The 22,323-nt window shown below is 33.4% G+C and overlaps 2 protein-coding genes and 1 long non-coding RNA gene across 18 annotated transcripts in view; 1 reads left to right on the forward strand and 2 right to left on the reverse strand.

The window, feature by feature from the left end:
• Window positions 1–21,170, reverse strand: part of LOC112323307 (probable disease resistance protein At1g15890) — a 50,402-nt gene extending 29,232 nt beyond the window's left edge. The window contains exons 1-2 of one of the 2 annotated variants that reach the window (XR_002976721.2): window positions 21,010–21,170; window positions 17,262–20,312 (exon numbers count right to left, since the gene is read on the reverse strand). Coding sequence is in view for 1 of the 2 variants with exons in the window: in XM_052445550.1 (XP_052301510.1) it covers window positions 18,978–20,288 (1,311 nt within the window). In the remaining variant the exon portion in view is untranslated. Of the gene's footprint in view, window positions 1–17,158; window positions 20,313–21,004 lie in introns of those variants that run through there. The other variant, XM_052445550.1, reaches the window with a different exon arrangement.
• Window positions 1–22,323, reverse strand: part of LOC7462355 (stemmadenine O-acetyltransferase) — a 38,752-nt gene that overhangs the window by 13,619 nt on the left and 2,810 nt on the right. For 2 of the 15 annotated variants that reach the window (XM_052445542.1, XM_052445539.1), the window contains exons 1-2: window positions 16,453–16,612; window positions 2,504–2,555 (exon numbers count right to left, since the gene is read on the reverse strand). The exons of 3 other annotated variants lie outside the window; for them this stretch is intronic. In XM_052445542.1, the coding sequence (XP_052301502.1) occupies window positions 2,504–2,555; window positions 16,453–16,612 (212 nt within the window). Of the gene's footprint in view, window positions 1–1,283; window positions 2,804–15,161; window positions 16,613–22,323 lie in introns of those variants that run through there. 10 more of the 15 variants (XM_052445537.1, XM_052445536.1, XM_002317485.4 and 7 more) reach the window with 9 other exon arrangements.
• LOC127904045 (uncharacterized) lies at window positions 1,358–18,908 on the forward strand. Its single transcript, XR_008056843.1, has 3 exons — window positions 1,358–1,459; window positions 15,357–16,817; window positions 17,739–18,908. It is a non-coding gene; the product is annotated as an uncharacterized LOC127904045 (long non-coding RNA).

A 22,323-nucleotide genomic window follows, 5' to 3' on the forward strand; every position in this document is an offset into this window, starting at 1 on the left:
GATATTAGAAGTTACATTGGATATAATTAACTCAAACCCGACCCAAGTATATCCATGACACCCCTAGTTATGACATAGCACAGGTATATTAACTAGCCTGTATAGTACTGCACAACAAATAATTTACAATTTTCTCATCGTTACAAAAAAAAAAAAAAAAAACTTAAGTGAGCTCAGTCTTTTACTGTGGCCCAGATATAAAAGGATATGGATTGAAACAATGTAAATATAATTTTGCCCTTACCAAAAACTAATTAAGCTTGCAAATTGGGGTAAAAATGTATTTTTCATGGGATACATTTGTCATTGTAAAATTGATTAGGGACAAAATAGTCTGGACATGTTTTTTTTTTTTTGTTATAGTGTAATGATTGTTTTTCCCTCAAAAGCGAAAAAAATATCTTTGAGTAAAGGGCTCTTTTATCTTTTTCAAAAAAATAAACATATAAGTTACGATCATGCTCTTAGAAGAGAAAGAAATATACATGCATAAACGAGTTTCACCAACTTTTCCTTTTTTAAAAAAATGGTGGACTTTCCCTTGCATTTAAAAAAAAAACAAAGGTTATTTGCAGGGGTGTTTTGTTTTTTTTCAACTAGTTTTGTTGTTATTTTTAGGTTTTTGTCAAGGACAGCTTGACAGTTTTTAAATATTATATAAAAAAATTTAGTATGGCCTCCATGTCATTCAAGTGGCACATGAGGGAACGTACAGTGGCCAAAGTCCTGCTTTCATCGCGACATTGGGAGCGACGCGTTATTCTTTTTCTATCAATGTGGCGCATGCTCACGGAGGAGATTCGGTTGGGTCGCGGTGAATGTTTTTTCTTTCTTCTTTCTTTTCTCTCTCATTTCCTGGAAAGACACACCTAAACTTCCAAAAAAAAAAAACAATTGTATACTCTGGTTTGTAATCTTATAAATTTTGATCCTCCTTTTAATTATTGTTTTATTTGGCTTTTGATGCTTTTTGAAGTTTGAATTTATTTCAATTTTATCCTTGGGTATTTTTTCAATTTGATTTTCTTATCGGATTTGGGTCCCTCTACTTTTAATTGCTCTATTTATGTGCTTTATATTTTTCTTATTTATTTTTTTTTTAATTTTTTCCCTTTTAATTTTATTGCATTTTTTAATTCATTGAAGGCTTACATGATTGTTAATTTCAAGACTTATAGTTTTAGTTGAAATGCGTGTAAACTGACCCGGACACCCACATTAATAATAATAAAAAAAAGAGCAGAACCACCCAAAAGGAAAAAAAAAAAAAAAAGAGAAAAAAAGAACATCAAATCCATGAAAACATAAGGCATAGAGCACTCGCAGTCGGAGAAATATTTAAAAACAATTACATATTAATTAAGATGATAAATGAGGCATGAAAATACTAGGATTTGGAGTAGAGAATTCGAGGAACTCAGGGTTACGCTCTACCGCAGACATTATTTTTTCATTTAAGGTCATCCACGCCTCAATTTCATTGTTTCGTCCAGTCTGTTTGAAGAAAGTAATATTTGCAAAACCTGAAGGGCGTCCAACTTCTCCTGTAAGACCCACCCATATAGGTTTTCCCCATCCAAAATCGACATCATTTAAATCAAAGTTAAGCCAGCTAGAAAACATAAATATTTCTGGGTTTCTCGAGACTATCCCCACCAGTTGTTTCAGCAATGACACAGTTATGCCTTGAAACCCGTTCTCACCCTGGAAATCCTTGAGGCGATCATCGTTTATATTAGCGAAAGATTCTCTAGTTAAGCTCACCAAATCATTCAACTCTATCTTGGTATCAGCCAACTCACAGGCTGTCATTGAACGCCACCATAGGTTTCCAATAGAGTATCTTGAAAAGCTAGGTTCTGTTCTTTGTCTTATATTCACTGCATGTAGAGAGACAGACGGCCTTGGCAGATCGCGCAACGACCTACAAGCTTCTGTGCAGGATTTCCAAATAAAGGCAGTCAGTGTTTCAGTGCGAGATGGATTCGGAACACGTTTGCTTTTAGCCCTAGCCCTTAGAGTGGCAACCGCATCGGCATCAAAAACGAATCTCTTGGTCACATTTCCTTCTTTGAACAAGCAGTTTTCCGTCACCCACAAAGGAACTTGAACTAAGAATTTATTTAGCGGAGGAAATCGGGATGACGCCTCAAAAAGACCAGGATTTTTTTGCTCATGGTAATGACCTCGTGTGTTGGCTGCCCAGCTGTCGAGGAACGCAATCGCCGTAGCTACATCGATGATCTTGTGTGAAAAGCAGAGACCGAGTGCCGTCCCACCACAATCAAATGTGTTAACTTGTATGGCTACTTGTGGTGTTGCTTCTGGATCTGATTGATAGCCTAATGGTTGGCATGGAAGAAATTTATTCAGTGAATTTAGCTGAGGTTGTATAAGAAAATCGAACAAACTCCCCTTCACTCGGGTTTCAACAAATGGAGCACCCTTCTCGTAGTTGTCTATAAGAGAGTTGTTTCTCACCCTCCCAGATAAAGGGTAAAAGGTGGATAGTGTTTGGGACAGTGATCTCTTCAGTTGAATTGAGATTTGTAAACCTTTGAAATCTTGGTTGTTTTTTGTTGGGTAGAAGAAAACCATTGGAACATAAGTTGTGGGGAAAAGCTGATCCAAAAGGGACAGCTTGAACGGTGAAAGGTGATGGATGGATGGCGAAGAGGGTTTGATGAGCTCTCTTGAAATGATACTGACGTCCATATTGAAGAAGACGACTTAAACAAAAGCAGTGCATAAAGAGATGTTCTTGATGTGGTTTCTTTCTACTGCATGAGAGCGTCTTATATAGGCTTCGTCAACCACTCTTCTTAATTCAATGGGACAAAAGTTGATTCCATCGCCTTTGGAGTTAAACCACATGCGCTCCTTCAGCCTTGTCATAAGTCTTGGACTTTGAATTTCAAGTTTTGAGTTTTGATTTGTATTTTTATTTAGATTTAAATTTATTATAATATATTTTTTTTTTGTTAAAAAATAATTATTCTATCCAGCTCATTAATTTCTTCATTATAGTGTTTGTATAGTTTTATTCTTTAATCCGAATAGTTTTTTATTTAATAAAAAAAACATATTTTAAAAAACTATCAAGTTAATTTTATTTTGTGACAGGTAAGTAGAGCTCATAAATGAAGAGAATTAATATTTTTTATTCCAAAATCTATTATAAAAAGGAATTGAATGAAAGAGTATTTGATAGATTTCCAAACTCTTCTTCACCTTAGTGTTTTAGCTTATTTTCTTTAGTTTCAACTTTCAAGCTCTATTATTTTTTATTTTCTTTATATTCTAGAGCTTAGGTTATGTTATAGTAAAGATATTCAGTTATATTTCCTAGAGTTCATGAACTTTGTTTAAAAATACAACTAAAAGATTTATTGACATTATTTTATTTGCATAAAGAGATACACAATAAAACTTTAAAAACAAATTATCGATCCTTTACAATAATAAATTTCTCAGCAAATCATATTCTAAGCTTACATTGTTTTAACTTAAGTATAATATTCAATTATATATTTAATATACATATTTGGTTTTTATTTAATTTTATTTCAAGTATACAATCCTTAAGTGTTTTATGAAATTATGACCGTGGAGGAGATATAATTTGAATAAGGATATTAGAATTTGAATAGGTGGAAAATAACTAGATGGAAAATAACTGGTGGGGAAACAATAATCCAAATGGAGAATTTTAATCTTTAAAATGCCTCTTATGTCCATATCCAAGATTAAGAAGACAGAACCATATAGTATCTCCAAGGAAATTGTTAACGTGCTCTACCTTATAATTTATAAAAGATAACTTTTCTCTCTATCACATTTTTTCATTAGATATAAAATAATTTCATTTAATTTGATAATAATTTATTATTTATGTTATCAAAATCTTAAACATGAAATCACTATTCACTATAAATGTAATTAGAGTTTTGCCTTTCCATTTAAGAAACTTAACCCTTGCTATTCGGGAATTTAGATCATTTCATAAGATTCATTTGTCATCACCAAATTAACCGGAGAGAAGTAGATAATTTTTTATTTTAAATGCACAGTAAAACGAACACAATACTCTTGCAAGCAAAATAATATTATTATTGTTGTGAAGGGGCAATTCTATATTTTCACAATGATTTTTTCATTATTATTAATTCAGTTGAGGGGTAACTTGGTATTTTACTAAATATATAAAAACAATGCACGGTGAAATGAGAAGAAAAATATAAAACTAGTGTTAAGAGGTTTTTTCATCTTTTTGTAATGATTTTCTCATTATTATCAAGTCAACTTAAGAGCAATTATGTATTTGACAAAATATAAAAAATAAAACAAAAAACAAAAATGCTAAGCGCAAGCAATGCCTCTCAACATCCAAAAATGCCCTTATATGGGTCGTTGGAAGCATCACTGCATCATCTTCGTAGTGGTGCTATGTGTGTCAATAGTGGTGGTCCGGTTTGTTGCCAGTAAGCTTTCTTTTTTTTTTCTTTTACACTCTTTTCTCCCCAAATTTTTACAACTTGGCCCTATTTAGTGGCATTTCAACTTCATTTCTTGTTTTTTTTTTTCTAATTTTCATTCTTTGTTCTTTTGTTGAATTTTATTTGTTTTCAATTTTATCATTCTATCCCAATTTTCCATATATTATTTTTTTCAATTTGGTCCTAATTCATTTTATTTTTTTAGGTCTTTTTATGAATTGATTTTTCTTTTCAATTTTATCCTTCAATCAAAAAATTATTTTTTTATTTAAATTTTGATCCTCATTATTTTGATTTTCTTTTATCATTTTTTCAATTGACTTATCTTTTCAATTTTACCCTTCTATCAAAAATAAAATTTATTTTGTATTTCAATTTTGATCTTCATTCTTTTAATTGTTATTTTTTTTGTTTTAGACCCTTTTATGTAATTGATATTCTTTTTCCAAGTTAATCTTTCAACATTTAATTGGTTAGAAATTGGGTTTCGTGATTTTTCTTGGTAGGGTGTTTCTGGTCTAATATTCAAGTCATGAGTTTGAAACATTAAGCTTTATGATTTTTTTTTACTTATTTTCTTTTTAGCTTTATGATTTTTATGTTTTTTTTTCTACCAAGTTATTCCGATCTCATGATTTAGGTCGCGGTTTATTGGGTTAACCCAGGTTGGCATATCCCTTAATGCTAACTCGAATTGACTCGAGCTGTTTTTTTTTATCCAATTTTTTCTTCTGTATTTAATGGATTGAAAATTAAGCTATATTATTTATTCTATAAAAAATACTTTTTTTATGTTATCATTATCATTTTTTTTTAATTTGGTTCATTTGTTATTATTATTTTTTTTTAACTTATCACCCGACCTATGTCCAAGGAAATTATTAACGTGCACTTACCTTATAATTTAGAAAAGAGAACTATTTCTCTTTATAACATTTTCTCATTCTATATAAATAATTTCATTTAATTTTATTTACATTAAAAAAAGTCTAAAACATGAAGGATTTTCACAGTAGTAGTTTTGAGTGAAATAATTGTTTACTGGAAATGTAATTACTTTTTTTTTTCCCATCCAAAAAACTTAACACTTGTTATTGGGGGAATTTAGATATTTTTATAAGGTTAATTTGTCATTATCAAATTAACCGGGGATAAATAAATCATTTTTCATTTTAAATGCACAGTGAAATGACCAAAACACTTTTAAAAACAAAAAAAAAAATTAGCATCAAGGAGAAATCCTTTATTTACACAATGATTTTATTATTATTATTAATTTAGTTGTGGGGTAACTTGGTATTTGACTAAATATATAAAATAAAATGCACAATGGAAAAATTATAAAACTAATGTCAAAGGTATTGAGGTCTTTTTAGCATTGGCCTTTTTTTTTTTTTGTTAATTTTAGGTTTGGTTGAGGGTGATAATATAATTGAACATTTAAATAATATTTTTAAATTTTAAAAAAAAACTGTTGGCATGTTGAGGCCACCATGTGCTTTGGACAGCACGTGCGACAGCTCTCGATGGTCAAAAATAGACTTTCGTCATATAATTTTATTTCTCGTTGTCTGCTCTTTTATTATGGGTAGTGTGTGTTATCCAAAAATAAGTAATATTATTAGTGTTGTTACATATTTATTATAACCGATTTTTTATGTCATTGTTTTAACCCTATCTCAACACCTAAACATTATTTTTTGTATAAAAAAACAATCCAGCCACACGGCGAAGCGCAGACATTGAGGCTAGTGAAGGCTTTATTATTACTATAAATAATTTATATTTATTATTAATTAAAGTATAAAACAATTGAGAGAAAATATTTTTTTTAATTGTTATTTGAAATGAACTTGGTAATGATGACAATGATCTTAAAAGTCTTGATAGAAAAACTTTCAATTTTTTCTTACCCGAGAAAAAAATTGTCCAAAAGATCGTATAAAAAATAATTATCACAAGCTGAAATGAAAATTGCACATAACTATGTGTCGATACACGACGTCAGGCGACGGCTCCCTCTTTTTTGTTTATTTAACAAAAAGGGTTTTTTCTCAATTGGGAGAAATAAAGATTTTATTGGAGTCGTCATCTAGTAATTTGAGGGAAACTAGAAATCCCAAATTAGACACTGGTCCCAGAGATTCAGGTACGGGGTTAGTTATGATTAAGGGGAGGTAGACACCACCCTTAAAACATCCTTTCAAGAGAAAGGTTACCCTTACTTGTGTGTTTTTTATTTGAATTCAAATGCTATTATATTTCGGGCTTATTTGAAATTTGTTTTTTTTAATGGTTAACGTCGGTCCCTAAAAATAGGAGACACGTTAAAAATGACATCAGTCCCTAAAAATTAGGAGACTCGTCTAAAATATTGACGTTTATCCCTAAAAGGAGAGTTACGTCTGAGTTACCAAAAGAAATAATAATGGACATAATCCATATTTGGTATTTTTAATTTTTGACATCGGTCCTTTTCTAGAAAACAAAGAGACGTGTCGACAGACAATATTCATAGGAGACACGTCAAAAAATGACATTAGTCCCTAAAAAAAATAGGAGACTTATCTAAAATATTGACATTTATCCCTAAAAGGAGAATTACGTCTAAGTTACCAAAAGAAATAATGGACATAATCCATATTTGGTATTTAAATTTTTGACATCGGTCCTTTTCTAAAAAAAAAGAGACGTGTCGACAAACAATATTTATTTATAAAAACAAAATTATTTTGATATTGTTGAGAAATAAGTATAACCATACTTGAAAACCGGGCTTTGGACCCACAAACAATGACATGATAAGATGAGTGTTGGACCCGCGTCGTTATTCCGTTTATATTTATTTTTTTGTTTTTTTTTGTTGTTTTTTAGCATGCGAGAAAATTTACAAGCATTTATATATATAAAAATATCAAAAATACCATCAGGAACCCCAAAAAATTACCTGAGTGCCACTGTATAGGCAAAAGACTGAAATACCCTTGAATTTCTCGGAAAATTACGAAAATGCCCCTGGTGGCGCGTGTGGCTCAAGCGCGGTTGCTGTTGGAGCGGTAAAATTTTCTGGCGAGATTTCCGGCCAAAAAATGGTTGATTCTGGTAGATCTGAGGGCGAGGATTCTGATGGCAGTGGTCTCGACGGCCGTTGATGGCTGACGAGGGAGAATCGTCGGTTTGAAGCTTCGGTGGCCGACGAAAATCGTGCCCTTTTTCCGGCCAGATGGGGAGGCAAAAACGCTGAAAACGGCCGGGGTTTTGCTTTATAGGAGGCTAGAAACCTTTCTGTGGTGGTTCGGAAGCTTAAAAGAGCCGGAAATGGGAGATCGGATGAGAGAGAGGGAATCGCCGGCGAGAGGAGAGAGAGTCTCCGAGATTTGCTACGGTGTGAACGCGCGCATGGTGCACCGGTGCATCGGAAGGCTGTGAGCCGTTGGATCGCGATTAAACTGATCCTGCGGCTGTGATTGGCTGGATCTGCAAGTTGATCGGACGGTCCGGATTGGCTGAGGGGTGATCTAGTGTGGCGCGGTGTACCGAGAGCTTGAACACCGGGTGACGTGGCGCAACAAGATCTAAAGGCAAATTGTTTTAAGAGCTGAGATGTATTTGGGTTTTAATCTAGTGTGGTAAGCAATATTGTATCCTACCAGAAACTAAGATCTAAGGGTTAGGATATTTTTGGTATTTTTCAAAATTTTTTTAATAAAAATCAATATCTTACTTTCGTGAAGAAAAACTAAAAAAACCTGAACAGTGATCGAGGATGTAATCTCTCTTTTCTTTTCTTTCTTTTCTTTTTTCTTTTCTTCCCTGACGAATTGTAACTGGCTCTTTATAGCCAATCACAGGGGACAACACGGATATGCTTTAAAGAAAAATTGTATCGGCACAACTACTCCGCCAACAATCAGTGCAACTGCCCCGCCTAATATGATTAATTTGTATTATTGATTTTGTTTTATTATATATAATAATAAATATTTATATAGATAAAACTAAAAATTCAAATCAGTATTAGAAAAAGCTTGATTCAACCGCTAAAATTCAATTTTAATGACCGAAAATTATGTTGAGACACTAAAAAAAAGCCTTTTGATGGGTATCAACTCGGTGGGCTTGATTTTGACTGAAAATGACGGTTTTGACCCGAAACGGCCTGAAAACTCATTTTTTACCCCGGTCGACATGGTTTGACCCGTATTGACCCGGTGAACTCGGTTTTGGTCGAAAATGACTGTTTTGACCCGAAACGACATGAAACTCAATTTTTTACCCTGGTCGACATGGTTTGACCCGTATTGACCTGGTGAACTCGGTTTTGGTCGGAAATGACGGTTTTGACCCGAAACTCATTTTTTACCCTGGTCGACATGGTTTGACCCGTATTGACCCGGTGGACTCGGTTTTGGTTGAAAATGACGGTTTTGACCCGAAACTCATTTTTTACCCTGATCGACATGGTTTGACCCGTATTGACCCGGTGGACTCGGTTTTGATGGAAAAATACGGTTGACTCGAGAAAAATATATTTTGAATTTTAAACTTTTTCTTAATTTTTTTGGATTTTTATAAATAATAATAGAAATAAAATATCACTCGAGAAAATCTTGGTGAATCCAAAATTGGGTTACAACACCATGTATGTTTTAACTGTGAAGAATTGAAACTAAATTTAGGGTAAGTATGAAATATATTTTTCCGTACTTAATTCTTAATAATTTAATTTTTTATAATTTAAGGAATATTATTAAGAGTTAAATTCACAACAACTACATGTGAGCGATGCTGAAATAGAAACATTTTATGAGGAGATCTTTTCAATTTGGTTAAAAAAGAATAATGCAAGTAGATTTAGAAAATAAATTTTTGAATGAATTCAATTTTATACTTTCAAGAAATTATTATTTTGTTTCCAAAAAATATTTATTATGGTGTTAAATATTATGCTAGGTTGAATATCAATCAAACAGAACTGGGAATCAAATCTTTGCACATGTTATGTGCCTTTCAAATTTAGTAAAATGTTATAATGGATATTATGTGAATGGTTACAAATTTCACACTCAAAATTATCGTTGATTTAAAAGGATGATGAATAGTGGAGTTCGTGTGAAAAGAAGATGTTATGATGATAATGAATGTGATTATTATGAAATGCTTGAAGAAGTTGTTCAATTAAAATATTTAGGGAGTAAGTGCAAAGTATTCATGTTTAAATGTCATTGGTATGATACAAAAAGAGAAATTAGAATGCTTCTTTCAAATGATTTGGTTGAAATCAAGCATTCTTCTCAACTATATGAAAATGAAGATTTTGTGCTAGCGCAGCAAAGACAACAATTTACTATACATGTCTATGCGATAATAGATCCATCTAGGACTATATAATTTGGCAAATTTCTTAACTTAAATCTTTTCCAAACTAATTAATTTTAGAATTTTCTATATTAATTTTTATAAGTCTATATATATATAAGGGTTATGTATCTAGAATTTTATATGAATGAGAGAAGGGAGGTTTAAAATTCTTTATGTGTTTAAATTTTAAAAAATTGGTATCAGCATGTTGTAAAAAAGAAGAGAATAGATATGACAACAACTATCTTTGTAGCACTAGTTGCCACCTTTCATGTAATAGATCGAACCTTAAAATGTAGCAACAATAGTCACCTTCTATGGCAGCATATCAACCTTGAAAATACAACATAATAGCCACCTTTCATGGCAGCAGCAGTAGCAGCTTTAAAACATAGCAAAATATTATCCTTTTACAATGACAACTAATCCAACAAAAAAAAACCATGGCTTTTGAAAAATTTATTTAATAAACCATTTCATGGTCATTATGATTATTGGAGCATATTATTAAAAAATCTTTTAAGGTCTAACAAGTATTGACAAGTCATTTATGATGGAACAATTAATCCACCAACTATAACACCAACTAAAACAATAATAATTGATGTGCAAAACCAGATGATAAAAGGGCAATTATTACAGGATTTGAAGGCAAACAACTACTTTTTTTCTATCAATTGACCAATTATTCTTAGAAACCATTTCTGCAAGGACACCTTCAAGGATAGTTAAGACTGTATAAAAAGGAAATGTGAAGGAATAACTAGGGCAAAAGGAAGGATGAGTTATATTGAGATGGGGTTGATGTGGGAGGGTTGTTTAGTTGTAAAGGGGAAGAAAGAGAACTAGGTGAAGAAAGGGTTGATGACTAGGTCATATATTAACTATTACCAATAGTATTACCAACAAAATGTTTTTGTCTGTCAATCCATCGGCAATCCTGTTGGTATAAGTGACACATCACTATACGACTTTCTCTGTTCGAATCCAACTGTAATTCAATCGGTAAAAACGTCCATAAAAAATTACATGTCATCGTACTTTTTGGTTTTTAAAATTCCTTTTATTCTGACTAGAATTCCCTCAGTATTTACCAACAGAAATATTATATTGGTAAATATCAACGGAGTTAGCGATGGAATAAATTCGGTCGGTAAATATCACCCCAAAATACCGACGAAGAAGTTCGATTGGTGATTTCGTTTATATTCGTAGATTTTCTAGTAGTGTGTTAAAGTCAAACAATATAGATATTACAGATAAGATTGGGTTAATAAATCTAAGAAATGAATATCACAGGTTGAGAGTTTTAAAACGTAACCAACTTGACCCAACATGTATACTTTATACAACACCACTAACAGTGTAACCTTATATTCTAGAAAGTTCTTGGTTTAAATATTCTCTTTTTTTCTCTTTGTTTAGTTTTTCTCTCTCTCTCTCTCGCCACTAAACCTCTTATTCTTTTATCCCCCTGTATGTTATATTTTAAGTCCTTTTTTTTCCAATTGATTCTTCCATTTTAGTAAATTGATTCATTTGATGTATTAAGCCTCAAGTAATTCTTTTTTTTAAAACTTATAACATGTTTTTGGCTCATTTATTGAGCTTAAATTTCAATTCTAATTAAACACAACCCATGAAAATTAGCAAGCCTAACTTGTGGATATCTACAATATCCACACAAAAATCAGCTTGACCCGATATATCTAACTTGCTTGGATAAAAAAAATTGAATCGGTGGAGTTTATAATTTATTAAATATTAGAAGTTAGATTTGATACAATTAACTCAAACCCAACCTAAGAGTATCCATGAACTCCCCTAGTTATGACATAGCATAAATGTAATAACTAGTCTATACATGATTAGACAACAAATAATTTAAAAACATTTCATCATTACAAAAAAAGTAATTGAGCTCAATCTTTTATTGTAGCCCCATACATAAAAACATATGGATTGAAACAATGTAAATATGATTTTTTCCTTGAAAAAAAAACTAATTAAGCTTACAATTTGGGGTAAAAATATCTTTTTTCATGGGATACATTCGTCATTACAAAATAATTAAGGACAAAATAGTCCAAAGATTTTTTTGTTACACTGTAATGACTATTTTTTCCCTAAAAGCAAAAAAGAAAAAAAATCCAAGGGGTTCTTTTATCCTTTTCAAAAAATAAACAGGTAAGTTGCAATCATGTCATTGGAAGATAAAGAAATATACATGCATAGAGGGGTTTCTCTGTCTTTTTAAAAAAATAGTAAAATAACGGAATTAACCTTTCATTTTGAAAAAAAACAAAGGCTATTTACAAGGGTATTTTGCTTTTTTTTTTACTGGTTCTATTGTTATTTTTAGATTTTGTCAATGATAGTTTGGTAAATTTAAATTTTTAAATATTTTTTTTTTAAAAAAATGTTAATGTGTGTCCTCCTTACATTCAAGTGAAGTGGCGAAAAAGGGATCATACGGTGGCCTATCTGCAGACTGTAGAATATGTGACCACAAGAAATATGACTTGAAATTTCGGTGGTTGAAGAATAATAAAACTCAAAATAGTAAGCATTAAAGTTGCAATAAAAACCTTGTACGATGATGCAGAAAGAAAAGAGAAAAAAAATAACACCATCAAATCCATGAATACATAAGACATATGGAGAAATATTAAAAAAACAATTACATATTAAGATGATACATGAAAAATTTGATGAAATAATAATAATAATAATGATGGAAAAACAAGTAAAATAAAATAAATGAAGAATGAATTAAAATTTGGGTTAAGGGCAAAATGATTGGAAGTTTTGGGGTTTAATTAAACTTTGAAATTAATCTAATTAAGTTTGGAATTAATTTAATTAATCCAATTAAGGGTTTAATTGGAGAATTGATAAATTTGTAGACTTGATTGAGCTTGAAATTAATTTAATTAATTCAAGTAAGGGTTTAATTGGAGAATTGATAAATTTTTAGACTTAATTAAGCTTGAAATTAATTTAATTCATCCAATCAAGGGTTTAATTGGAGAATTGATAAGTTTTGAGACTTAATTAAGCTTGAAATTAATTTAATTAATCCAATCAGGAGTTTAATTGGAGAATTGATAAGGTTTAGACTTAATTGGACTTTGGATTTAATTAAATTAATGAAATCAGGGACTTAATTGAAGAAATAGCAAAGTTTGGGGTTAATTGGGGACACGATTGCAGCAGATTAAAGTCCAAGGACTAACTTGTAAAGGCGCCGAAATGCAGGGAAAATTACGGTTTAAACCAGGGGCTTAATGATAAAAGTTTCGAAACTTTACGGGTCAAAGTGAAAATGGCCACTGTTTATCTCCAAACGGTGTCGTTTTGAAGACGTTGTTCATCTTCTTCTCCTTTAAGCCAGTGACCGTTTCTGCAGTAATGGAGGGAGAAACATTGCAGCAGTAATCGTCGTCAGTTGGCTTCAGTTATGGGCGTCTTAATGGTGGCCGACCCTCAGCCTACCGCCCGTTATCAACCCGCCGAGCCCTATATAAACCGAGCAGCACCGAAGAGCAGGGGTTGGTTAGAGAGAGAGAGAGACGAAAGAAACCGAAAAGAAGAGAAACACAAGCAAAGCACACAATTTTTAGGTTCATCTCCAGAACTCCCATACCAGAAATAGGCTTCCCTCACCAGTTCTGACTTAAGAAAAACGAGAGAGAAAACTGGCCGAGAGAGAGAGAGACGGTGTTCTGAAAACAGAGCATAAAGACGAAGAAAAACAAGCTGAAATAGAGACACAGGAAAGGAATACAACAGGGAACACAAGCAGAAGGAAGTAAGAGGAAACTCGAAGCAGAAACGTCGCCCTCAGCAATCTCGCGCAAACTCCCTGTAAACGAACCAGGTAAGTCTTCTGCTCTGTTTTTTTTTCCCCGCGTTTCATTAATTCATCTTCGCCGCCTGTCTTGATTTAAAACTAAAGGCCCGGCACGCGTGATTTGGATCACGCGTGCCTCATGTGGCCCAGCCGGGTCACTGGCTTAGGCCAATGACCGGGCTGGGCTGGCTGGGTCTAGCCCAGCCCATGTGGGCTGATCTGGGCCCAGCCCAAAAAACATAAATATAAAAAATAAAAAAATAAAAAATAGAAAAATAAAAAAATATGTGTATGCATGAATAAAAATAATATAAATTTACTAGTTTATTCACCAACGCCAGAGTCGGGAATAAAATACTGGTTTAAATTTATATTATTTTTATTCGTTATATTTTATTTTATTTAGCAAAAAATATATGTGCATGTATGAAAAATAAAATTTTTTATTTATTTTTTATTTTATTTTATTGATTTATTCTATGACGCCAGAGTCGGGAATAAAAACACTGATTTAATTTTTTTTATTATTATTTAACTATATAGAAAAAAATATGTGAACGCGTAATAAAATTAATTTAGTTTATTTGTTTATTCATTAGCGTTAGAGTTAGGAATAAAAAATATTGATCTAAATTTATTTTATAGTTACGTAATAGTTACCAACGCCAGAGTTGAAATTATCCGTAGTTGAATATTCACTGACGCTAGAGTTAGGAATATTGCGAATAAACCACTAGAGCGTAAACAAGTAAAATTTAGCAATTTAAGACAAAAACAGCAATACAGTTTGCCTTAGGCAGAACGTTTAAGAGGTGCTAATATCTTCCCTTTTACGTAACCAGTCCCGAACCATAGAATCTCTATTGACCAGTTAGGGTTTTTAGTGACCATAATACTAGGTGACGACTCCTCAAACAAGACATTTTTTCTAAAAGAACAAGATGCCAGAAATCCGTTCTTTTTCCATAATTAGAGATTTATTTTTAGAGCCGCCGCGATGTCGGGTGCGACAAAGTTATTAAACTTTAAATTTTGTAATTTTCTTTCAATTTTTTGTGTGAATTCTTTTGGTTTTATATCCCTAACTGTATTTTAGTTAATTTAACTCGAATTATTTGATTTTATTGTCCCTTCGAATATTTTTTTAAACGTTGAAAAAAGTTGGATCCGCCTACTAGTATCGGAGAACAGCTATATAGTAATTGGCTATTTTGGATCCTAGAGCAAAAAATTCAGATTCAAGTGAAGAGAAATGGGGATGACAAAAAGCTTCCCCACACATGATCGATCCATTATTTATCATGAGGAACGTGAAATTAAAACTCTACTGTCCTGGAAACCTAAAAATTTCAGCGACCACAAAAGGCCTATCTGCAGCCTTATAGAATATGTGACCACAAGAAAATATGACAAAAAACAGCAGAGCATAAGAAGAGCAGAACCACCCAAAAGAAAGAAAAGAACAAAAAATAACATCAAATCCATGAAAACATAAGGCTTAGAGCACTCGCAGTCGGAGAAATATCAAAAAACAATTACATATTAATTAAGATGATACATGAGGCATGAAAATACTAGGATTTGGAGTAGAGAATTCGAGGAACTCAGGGTTACGCTCTACCACAGACATTATTTTTTCATTTAAGGTCATCCACACCTCAATTTCATTGTTTCGTCCAGTCTGTTTGAAGAAAGTAGCATTCGCCCACCCTGAAGGGCGTCCAACTTCTCCTGTAAGACCCACCCATATAGGTTTTCCCCATCCAAAATCGACATCATTTAAATCAAAGTTAAGCCAACTAGAAAATAAAAATATTTCTGGGTTTCTCGAGCCTATACCCACCAGTTGTTTCAGCAACGACTCAGATATGCCTTGAAGCCCGTTCTCACCCTGGAAATCCTTGAGGAGATCATCGTTTATATTAGTGAAAGATTCTCTAGTTAAGCTCACCAAATCATTCAACTCTATCTTGGTATCAGCCAACTCACAGGCTGTCAGTGAACGCCACCATAGGTTTCCAATAGAGTATCTTGAAAAGCTAGGTTTTGTTCTTTGTCTTATATTCACTGCATGTAGAGAGACAGACGGCCTTGGCAGAGCGCATAACGACCTACAAGCTTCCGTGCAGGATTTCCAAATAAAGGCAGTCAGTGTTTCAGTGCGAGATGGATTCGGCACCCGTTTGCTTTTAGCCTTAGCCCTTAGAGTGGCAATGGCATCGGCATCAAAAACGAATCTCTTGGTGACATTTCCTTCTTTGAACAAATAGTTTTCCGCCACCCACAAAGGAAATTGAACTAAGAATTTATTTTGCGGAGGAAATCGGGATGACGCCTCAAAAAGAGCAGGATTTATTTGCTCAAGGTAATGACCTCGTGTGTTGGCTGCCCAGCTGTCGAGGAACGCAATCGCCGTAGCTACATCGATGATCTTGTGTGAAAAGCAGAGACCGAGTGCCGTCCCACCACAGTCAAATGTGTTAACTTGTATGGCTACTTGCGGTGTTGCTTCTGGATCTGATTGATAGCCGAATGGTTGGCATGGAAGAAATTTATTCAGCAAATTTAGCTGAGGTTGTATAAGAAAATCGAACAAACTCCCCTTCACTCGGGTTTCAACAAATGGAGCACCCTTCTCGTAGTTGTCTATAATAGAGTTGTTTCTCACCCTCCCAGAAAAAGGGTAAAAGGTGGATAGTGTTTGGGACAGTGATCTCTTTAGTTGAATTGAGATTTGTAAACCTTTGAAATCTTGATTGTTATTTCTTGGGTAGAAGAAAACCATCGGAACATAAGTTGTGGGTAAAAGCTGATCCAAAAGGGACAGCTTGAACGGTAAGAGGTGATGGATGGATGGCGAAGAGGGTTTGATGAGCTCTCTTGAAATGATACTGACGTCCATATTGAAGAAGACGACTTAAACAAAAGCAGATATTCTAATGCATAAAGAGATGTTCTTGATGTGGTTTCTTTCTACTGCATGAGAGCGTCTAAAAGTTGATTCAATCTATCCATCACTTTGGACTTTGGACTTAAACCACAGGTGCTCGATCTGCCCCGCTCAACTTGGCATGGCCACCAGGCCATGAATCTTGGATTTTGAAATGGTAAAGTTTTGGGTTTCAATTTATTTTTTTGTTATTAGCTTATTTTATACTTAGATTTAAATTTATTATAAAATAATTTTTTTAGCTCAAAAATAAATTTAGGTCTTTTAATAAATTTTATTTATCATTACTAAATTAATCGAGGATAAATAAATTATTTTTCATTTTAGATGTATAATCAAACAATCAAAACATTTTTAAAAACAAAAAAAAATTAAAATTAGTAAGGAAAATATCTTATTTTTATGGTTTTTTTTTTGTTATTATTAATTCAAGCTGAGGGTAACTTGACATTTGACTAAATATATAAAAAAACAATGCACGGTCAAAAGAAAAGAAAATTATAAAACTAGTGTCCCGGGACTTTTTCATCTTTTCGTAATATTTGATTGAAAGAAAGACCATGGAAGATCAAAATAGAAAGTTGGTGGGGCAGGCAGCAACCTAGCATGCCATTAGATAACTGTTTACATGACAATAAAATCTTGAACAATTTAGACTCAAGAGTGAGAGGCAGAGCGAAAAACAGAGTGAATTGTGCCAGTTTGGACACCTTTCCTCCTTCACTAGTATTCAATAACGCCATTCTACTGATTCCCACCATTTTTTTGGATATGCCTTGACTTTGATTTTTTGAAGACAAGGAAGGGTAAGCGAGATCGGTATTCTCTTTAGCTTCAGACAGTCAACTGCATTGATTTCTTCAAGGGAACTACAGATCATTACATCATTACAAATGATTTGCAGTTCTGGTAAGCATATCAATGTCAAAAGCTTCAACTTTGGGAGACTGATGTCAGTGCTGCTAACAGCAGAAGTGTTGCTTATACTAAAACTGCTTTCTTCACTCATGATTCTTCCTCCTCCTTCTGCTATCATCGTCTCCATTTTGTTGCAATTTACGACTTCAATCACTTCCAGGTTTTGTAGGTTTGGCAGCACGCCAGCAGGGAACAGCTCCTTCATACTTGGACACCCGAATATCTTTTTTTTTGGATTCAAGGAAACCCCACCTCCCGGAAAGCGCACTTTGTGGGCCCAGGTGAGCGAGTAAAACCCCGGCTGTTCCAGGCTCTTACAAGAGGTGCACGCCCTGACTTGAACTCGAGACCTGCTGTGCAGATTTCAAACCTTTTACCATCACGCTACGCCCCTTGAATGGAAATAGAGGTGGAGGAGCTCTTTGTCTGCTAAAGAGGCCACACAAGTTTTCAAACTGCTAAGACATAGAGTCTCAAGGCTTTGGAGTGTATCGGCGGAGATCCTGGACAACGAAAGCAAGCACGCTATTCCATTACAATCCCAAATTACCAAGGATTTTAGTTTTATTGCATGTTTCATTGAAGAAACAGCACATAAGCTCGTCATGTCGTGGCATTGCACAATTTCCAGGGCTTGAATGGTTTTTGGAAGTGTCACAAAATCTGCTTCTCTGTTGATACTACAGTTACACAACCGCACTGTATTATTTAACTCCGTCTTGTGTATTCCAGAAAGAGAAGGAACCGCAGGTCCTACTATAAAATAGTAAGCTCTCGGTGGCTGTGTATCTTCCCAAGACTTGACATACTTGCTAAAGTCAATGAGATCACAAAAATTGCATTCCAAAGCTTCCAACCTCTTCAAGCATGCTACTTCCTCTCCTTTAAGTGTCACCTGAGTTTCCGATGACAAGAGAACTCCGAGAACTTGCAGACGGCAGAGTTTAGGTATTATCCCAGCAGACAACTGTTTTAGTCTAGTATGACTGAGGTCAAGATACCTAAGATTGGACAACAATTTCATGCCTTCAGGCAATTCTTCAAGTTGTGTGTAAACCAGGTCCAACTTCTTCAATGCTGTAAGCTTTGCTAATGTTGGTACATGCCTCAGCTGTTGACACCTCCTGAGTAATAATGAAGTTAGGCACACCAGATTAGATATGGAGCCTGGCAAACTTTTAATACCTGTATTAGAAAGATCAAGAACTGCGAGTCCATTCAATTGTGTGAAAAAAGAACCTTCAATCGACCGCAGCATGTAATTCTGAGATAACAATAATGTAGAAAGATTGGGACATCTTGGTGAATAGCTAGCTGGAATTTCAGTTAAGTAATTTTTCATTAAGGAAACCCGCACTAGATCCTCTGTCCATTTCTCTATGTCCGGTAATTTCTCTAACTATCCACCAGATTCAACCATGGCTTGAGAGTTCACTTTCTGTATTTTGATGGCCATATCCCTAACCAAGGTATTCATTCGGACGCATCTATAACCTTCCCGTGTACAACTTTCTATTAAGCAGGCATTTTCAAGTTTATTAAGCATGGCATGGCCCTTATCAGATTCTGCTTGTCTGCTCTTCCTTTTTGCAACGATTCCCTCGACGATCATATACTCTACTAAGTCCTCTCTACTGATTCCGGAATCTACAGGAAACAATGCACAGTATAAGAAAGCTTGTTGCAAAGCTGAATCGTTCAAGTTCATATAACTGAACTCTATTATCTTGAATATATCAGCCTCCATGTCACCCTTCCCAATTTTTGACTCTTTTAATGTCTCCAACGCATTCCTCCACTGACCTATATCATCCACTTGCCTCATGCTTCCTGCCATTGTTATTATCCAAAGTAGCAAACCAGTACATTCCTTTGCAACAGATTTTGCAATCTCTATAACTTCTGAAGGAAGTTCAACATTAATGCCAAGTTTCTCCATAAACAAAGTCCAGGCTTCATCCTCGCTAAGTGGCTCCACTTTTATTTTCTCCTGGCAGCACATCTGTCTACAAACTCTTAATGATCTACTTGTCAGAATCAACTTGCATCCATCGACTCCAACAGGTACGCCCACCTTCTCTGGAGAAAAATGATTCCACAAATCATCTAGAATGAGAACAAATTTCTTTTTCGCAATCAATCCATTTGACAATTTCACAGCTCTTTTCTTCTCATCCTCGTCATTTGAAAGATCTAAATCAACAGCTTTGGCGATGAGATTCTGCAATTTATAAATGCTGAAATCTTGCGTTACAGTAATCCAAAAAACATTCTGGAAAGAGCTTGGTCTTTGTAGAAGCTGATCATTGATATGTCTCAACAATGACGTTTTGCCAACACCGCCTATCCCGTAAATACCAATACTTAAGACATCATCCTTCATTAACCACGACCAGATCTCACTTACATTTCTTTCAAAAGCACGACCCACTAGCTCTGTTGTCTGAAATGCTTTTCCTTTAGCTGGATGTGCTTCACTCACTTCAGGAGCTCTACCTTGATCGATAATCACAATCTCTCCTCCAATCATACTGTCTACCCAATTTCCTATTTCTATACCTGAAAGATTTCCATATGCTAACGCCAAGCCCTTTAATTCCTGATAAATGTGATTTAATCCTAGTAACTGAAGTGCGCGCTGCAAATTCAAACTCACAAAACTTACAGGCGAAACCATTATTTTTCTTCTCAACATAATTCCAAAATCCATCAACCATTTTCTTTTTCTTAGGCCCTGCATCCACAAAAATGATTACAGTAATTGATAACAGAAAGAAAATACTTTTAAAAAACCAGCAATCTAGCTAAGACCACATAATTTGGCAAATTCTTAACTTATCTTCTCCAAACTAATTAATTTTAGAATTTTGTTTATCAATTTTTATAAGTTGAGATACATATATGAATTGCACGATTTTGGCTCAATGATATTCTTTAACTGGCAAATGAAAGTAAAAAAAAAACTGGGATAGTAGACTTGTCGTAAATAAATACATGGGGATAATGTGTTTTAAATCATCAACTAATCAAATCAAGATCAAAAATAATTTAGGGTCCTTGGGATTAGTCGAGGTGCGTGCAAACTGACCCGGACACCCACGTTAAACTAAAAAAAAAAAAAAAAGAACAAAAATCTTTAACCATCTAGGTGGTGGCCAGTGGTAAGAGCTTGGAACAAAGAGGTTTGCTCCCTCTGTGGTCTCAGGTTCGAACCCTGTGGTTGCTCATATGATGGCCACTGGAAACTTACATAGTCGTTAATTTCAGGGCCCGTGGGATTAGTCGAGGTGCGCGCAAGCTGGCCCGGACACCCACATTAAACTAAAAAAAAAAAAGAACAAAAATCTTTTACCACTACAAGTAAAATGAACCTGTATGAATGGAATGACAAACCATTATAATAAAGGAACAGAAAAGGTAGCTAACCTGACCAGAAAAGACTTTCTACGGAAGAGTTAAAGAATCACAAAAAGAAATCCTGGGAGAAAACGAAGCGCAGACGAGAATCAATTGTTTAGCAGAGCCATTCAGGGTAGCGTAGGAGATAGGCGGTGGAAGGTTTTGTTGGGCAAACACTAGTGAATTATAAAATGTCAACGGTTAATTTCTTGAATCTTGACTTGATAATAAATTAACAAGTGCAAACTCTGGATCTTCGCTTATTATGGCCCAGTGGACCTCTCCATCAAAAGATTAAAAATATTCAAAACTTGGTATACCTTCCACTAATCATAATTTTAGGATTTCAGATTCTAAAAATAAGAAGAAAAAAAGTTTGGAGTTGGAGTTAGTATCTAAGGGTTTATTTAGAAAGAGAATAATACTTTAGTTTTTTAAAAAAACTAGAGTCTGAAAAATGAAAAACAAAATTATTGTTCAAATGCAATATTTTTATATAAAAAAAACTGAAACTAATTTTTCAAATTTATAATGAGTTTGGAAGGAAAAAAAAACCTAGAGGTCCTCTACAGTTTTTCCAGAAAATAATGAATAATATACATTTTTTTTCTTTTATATACAAGCATTTTTTAGCAATATAAAAAATTAAAATTATTCTTTTAATATTTTTATATTTAGTTACTATCATAAATTTGAGTTTTATTGTAAATATAATATAAATATTTTTTTGAGTTAATAATATAATTTTTTATGATAATTTTTAATTTTTTTTAAAATAAAAATAATATTCTATGAAAAAAGAAGTACCAATAAACAACACAAAAAAAAAAATACCAACTTCAAACACTTTGTAATATTTGTATTGTCTGATTTGATTCAACTTGTTAAAGTCAAATAATATAAATATTACATATAAATGGATATCACATGTTGAGATTTTTTAAATTTAATCAACCTACCTAACCCATATAACTTATACAGCCCTACTAATAATGTACCTTATATTTTAGAAAGTTCATGGTATAAATACTTTATTTCTCTCTCTCTCCCTCCCTCTCCATCTCAACTCAACCTTTTATTCTCTTATCTCCTTATATGTTATATTTGAAGTTTTTTTTTTTTAACAATTTATTCTTCTATTTTAGTCAATTGTTTCATTTGATGTAATAAGCCTAAAGTATTTTTTATAACTTATAACATGTTTTTGGATAATTTATTGAGCTTAAATTTTAGTTTTAATTAAGCTCTACCAAAGAAAATTAGCAAGCCTAACTTGTGGATGTCTATGATATCTACACAAAAATTAGTCTGGCCTGATATATCTAAAAATAAATCGGTGAACTTTA

The sequence above is a fragment of the Populus trichocarpa genome, chromosome 11 (genome assembly GCF_000002775.5).
Source record: "Populus trichocarpa isolate Nisqually-1 chromosome 11, P.trichocarpa_v4.1, whole genome shotgun sequence".
Classification (NCBI taxonomy): Eukaryota; Viridiplantae; Streptophyta; class Magnoliopsida; order Malpighiales; family Salicaceae; genus Populus; species Populus trichocarpa.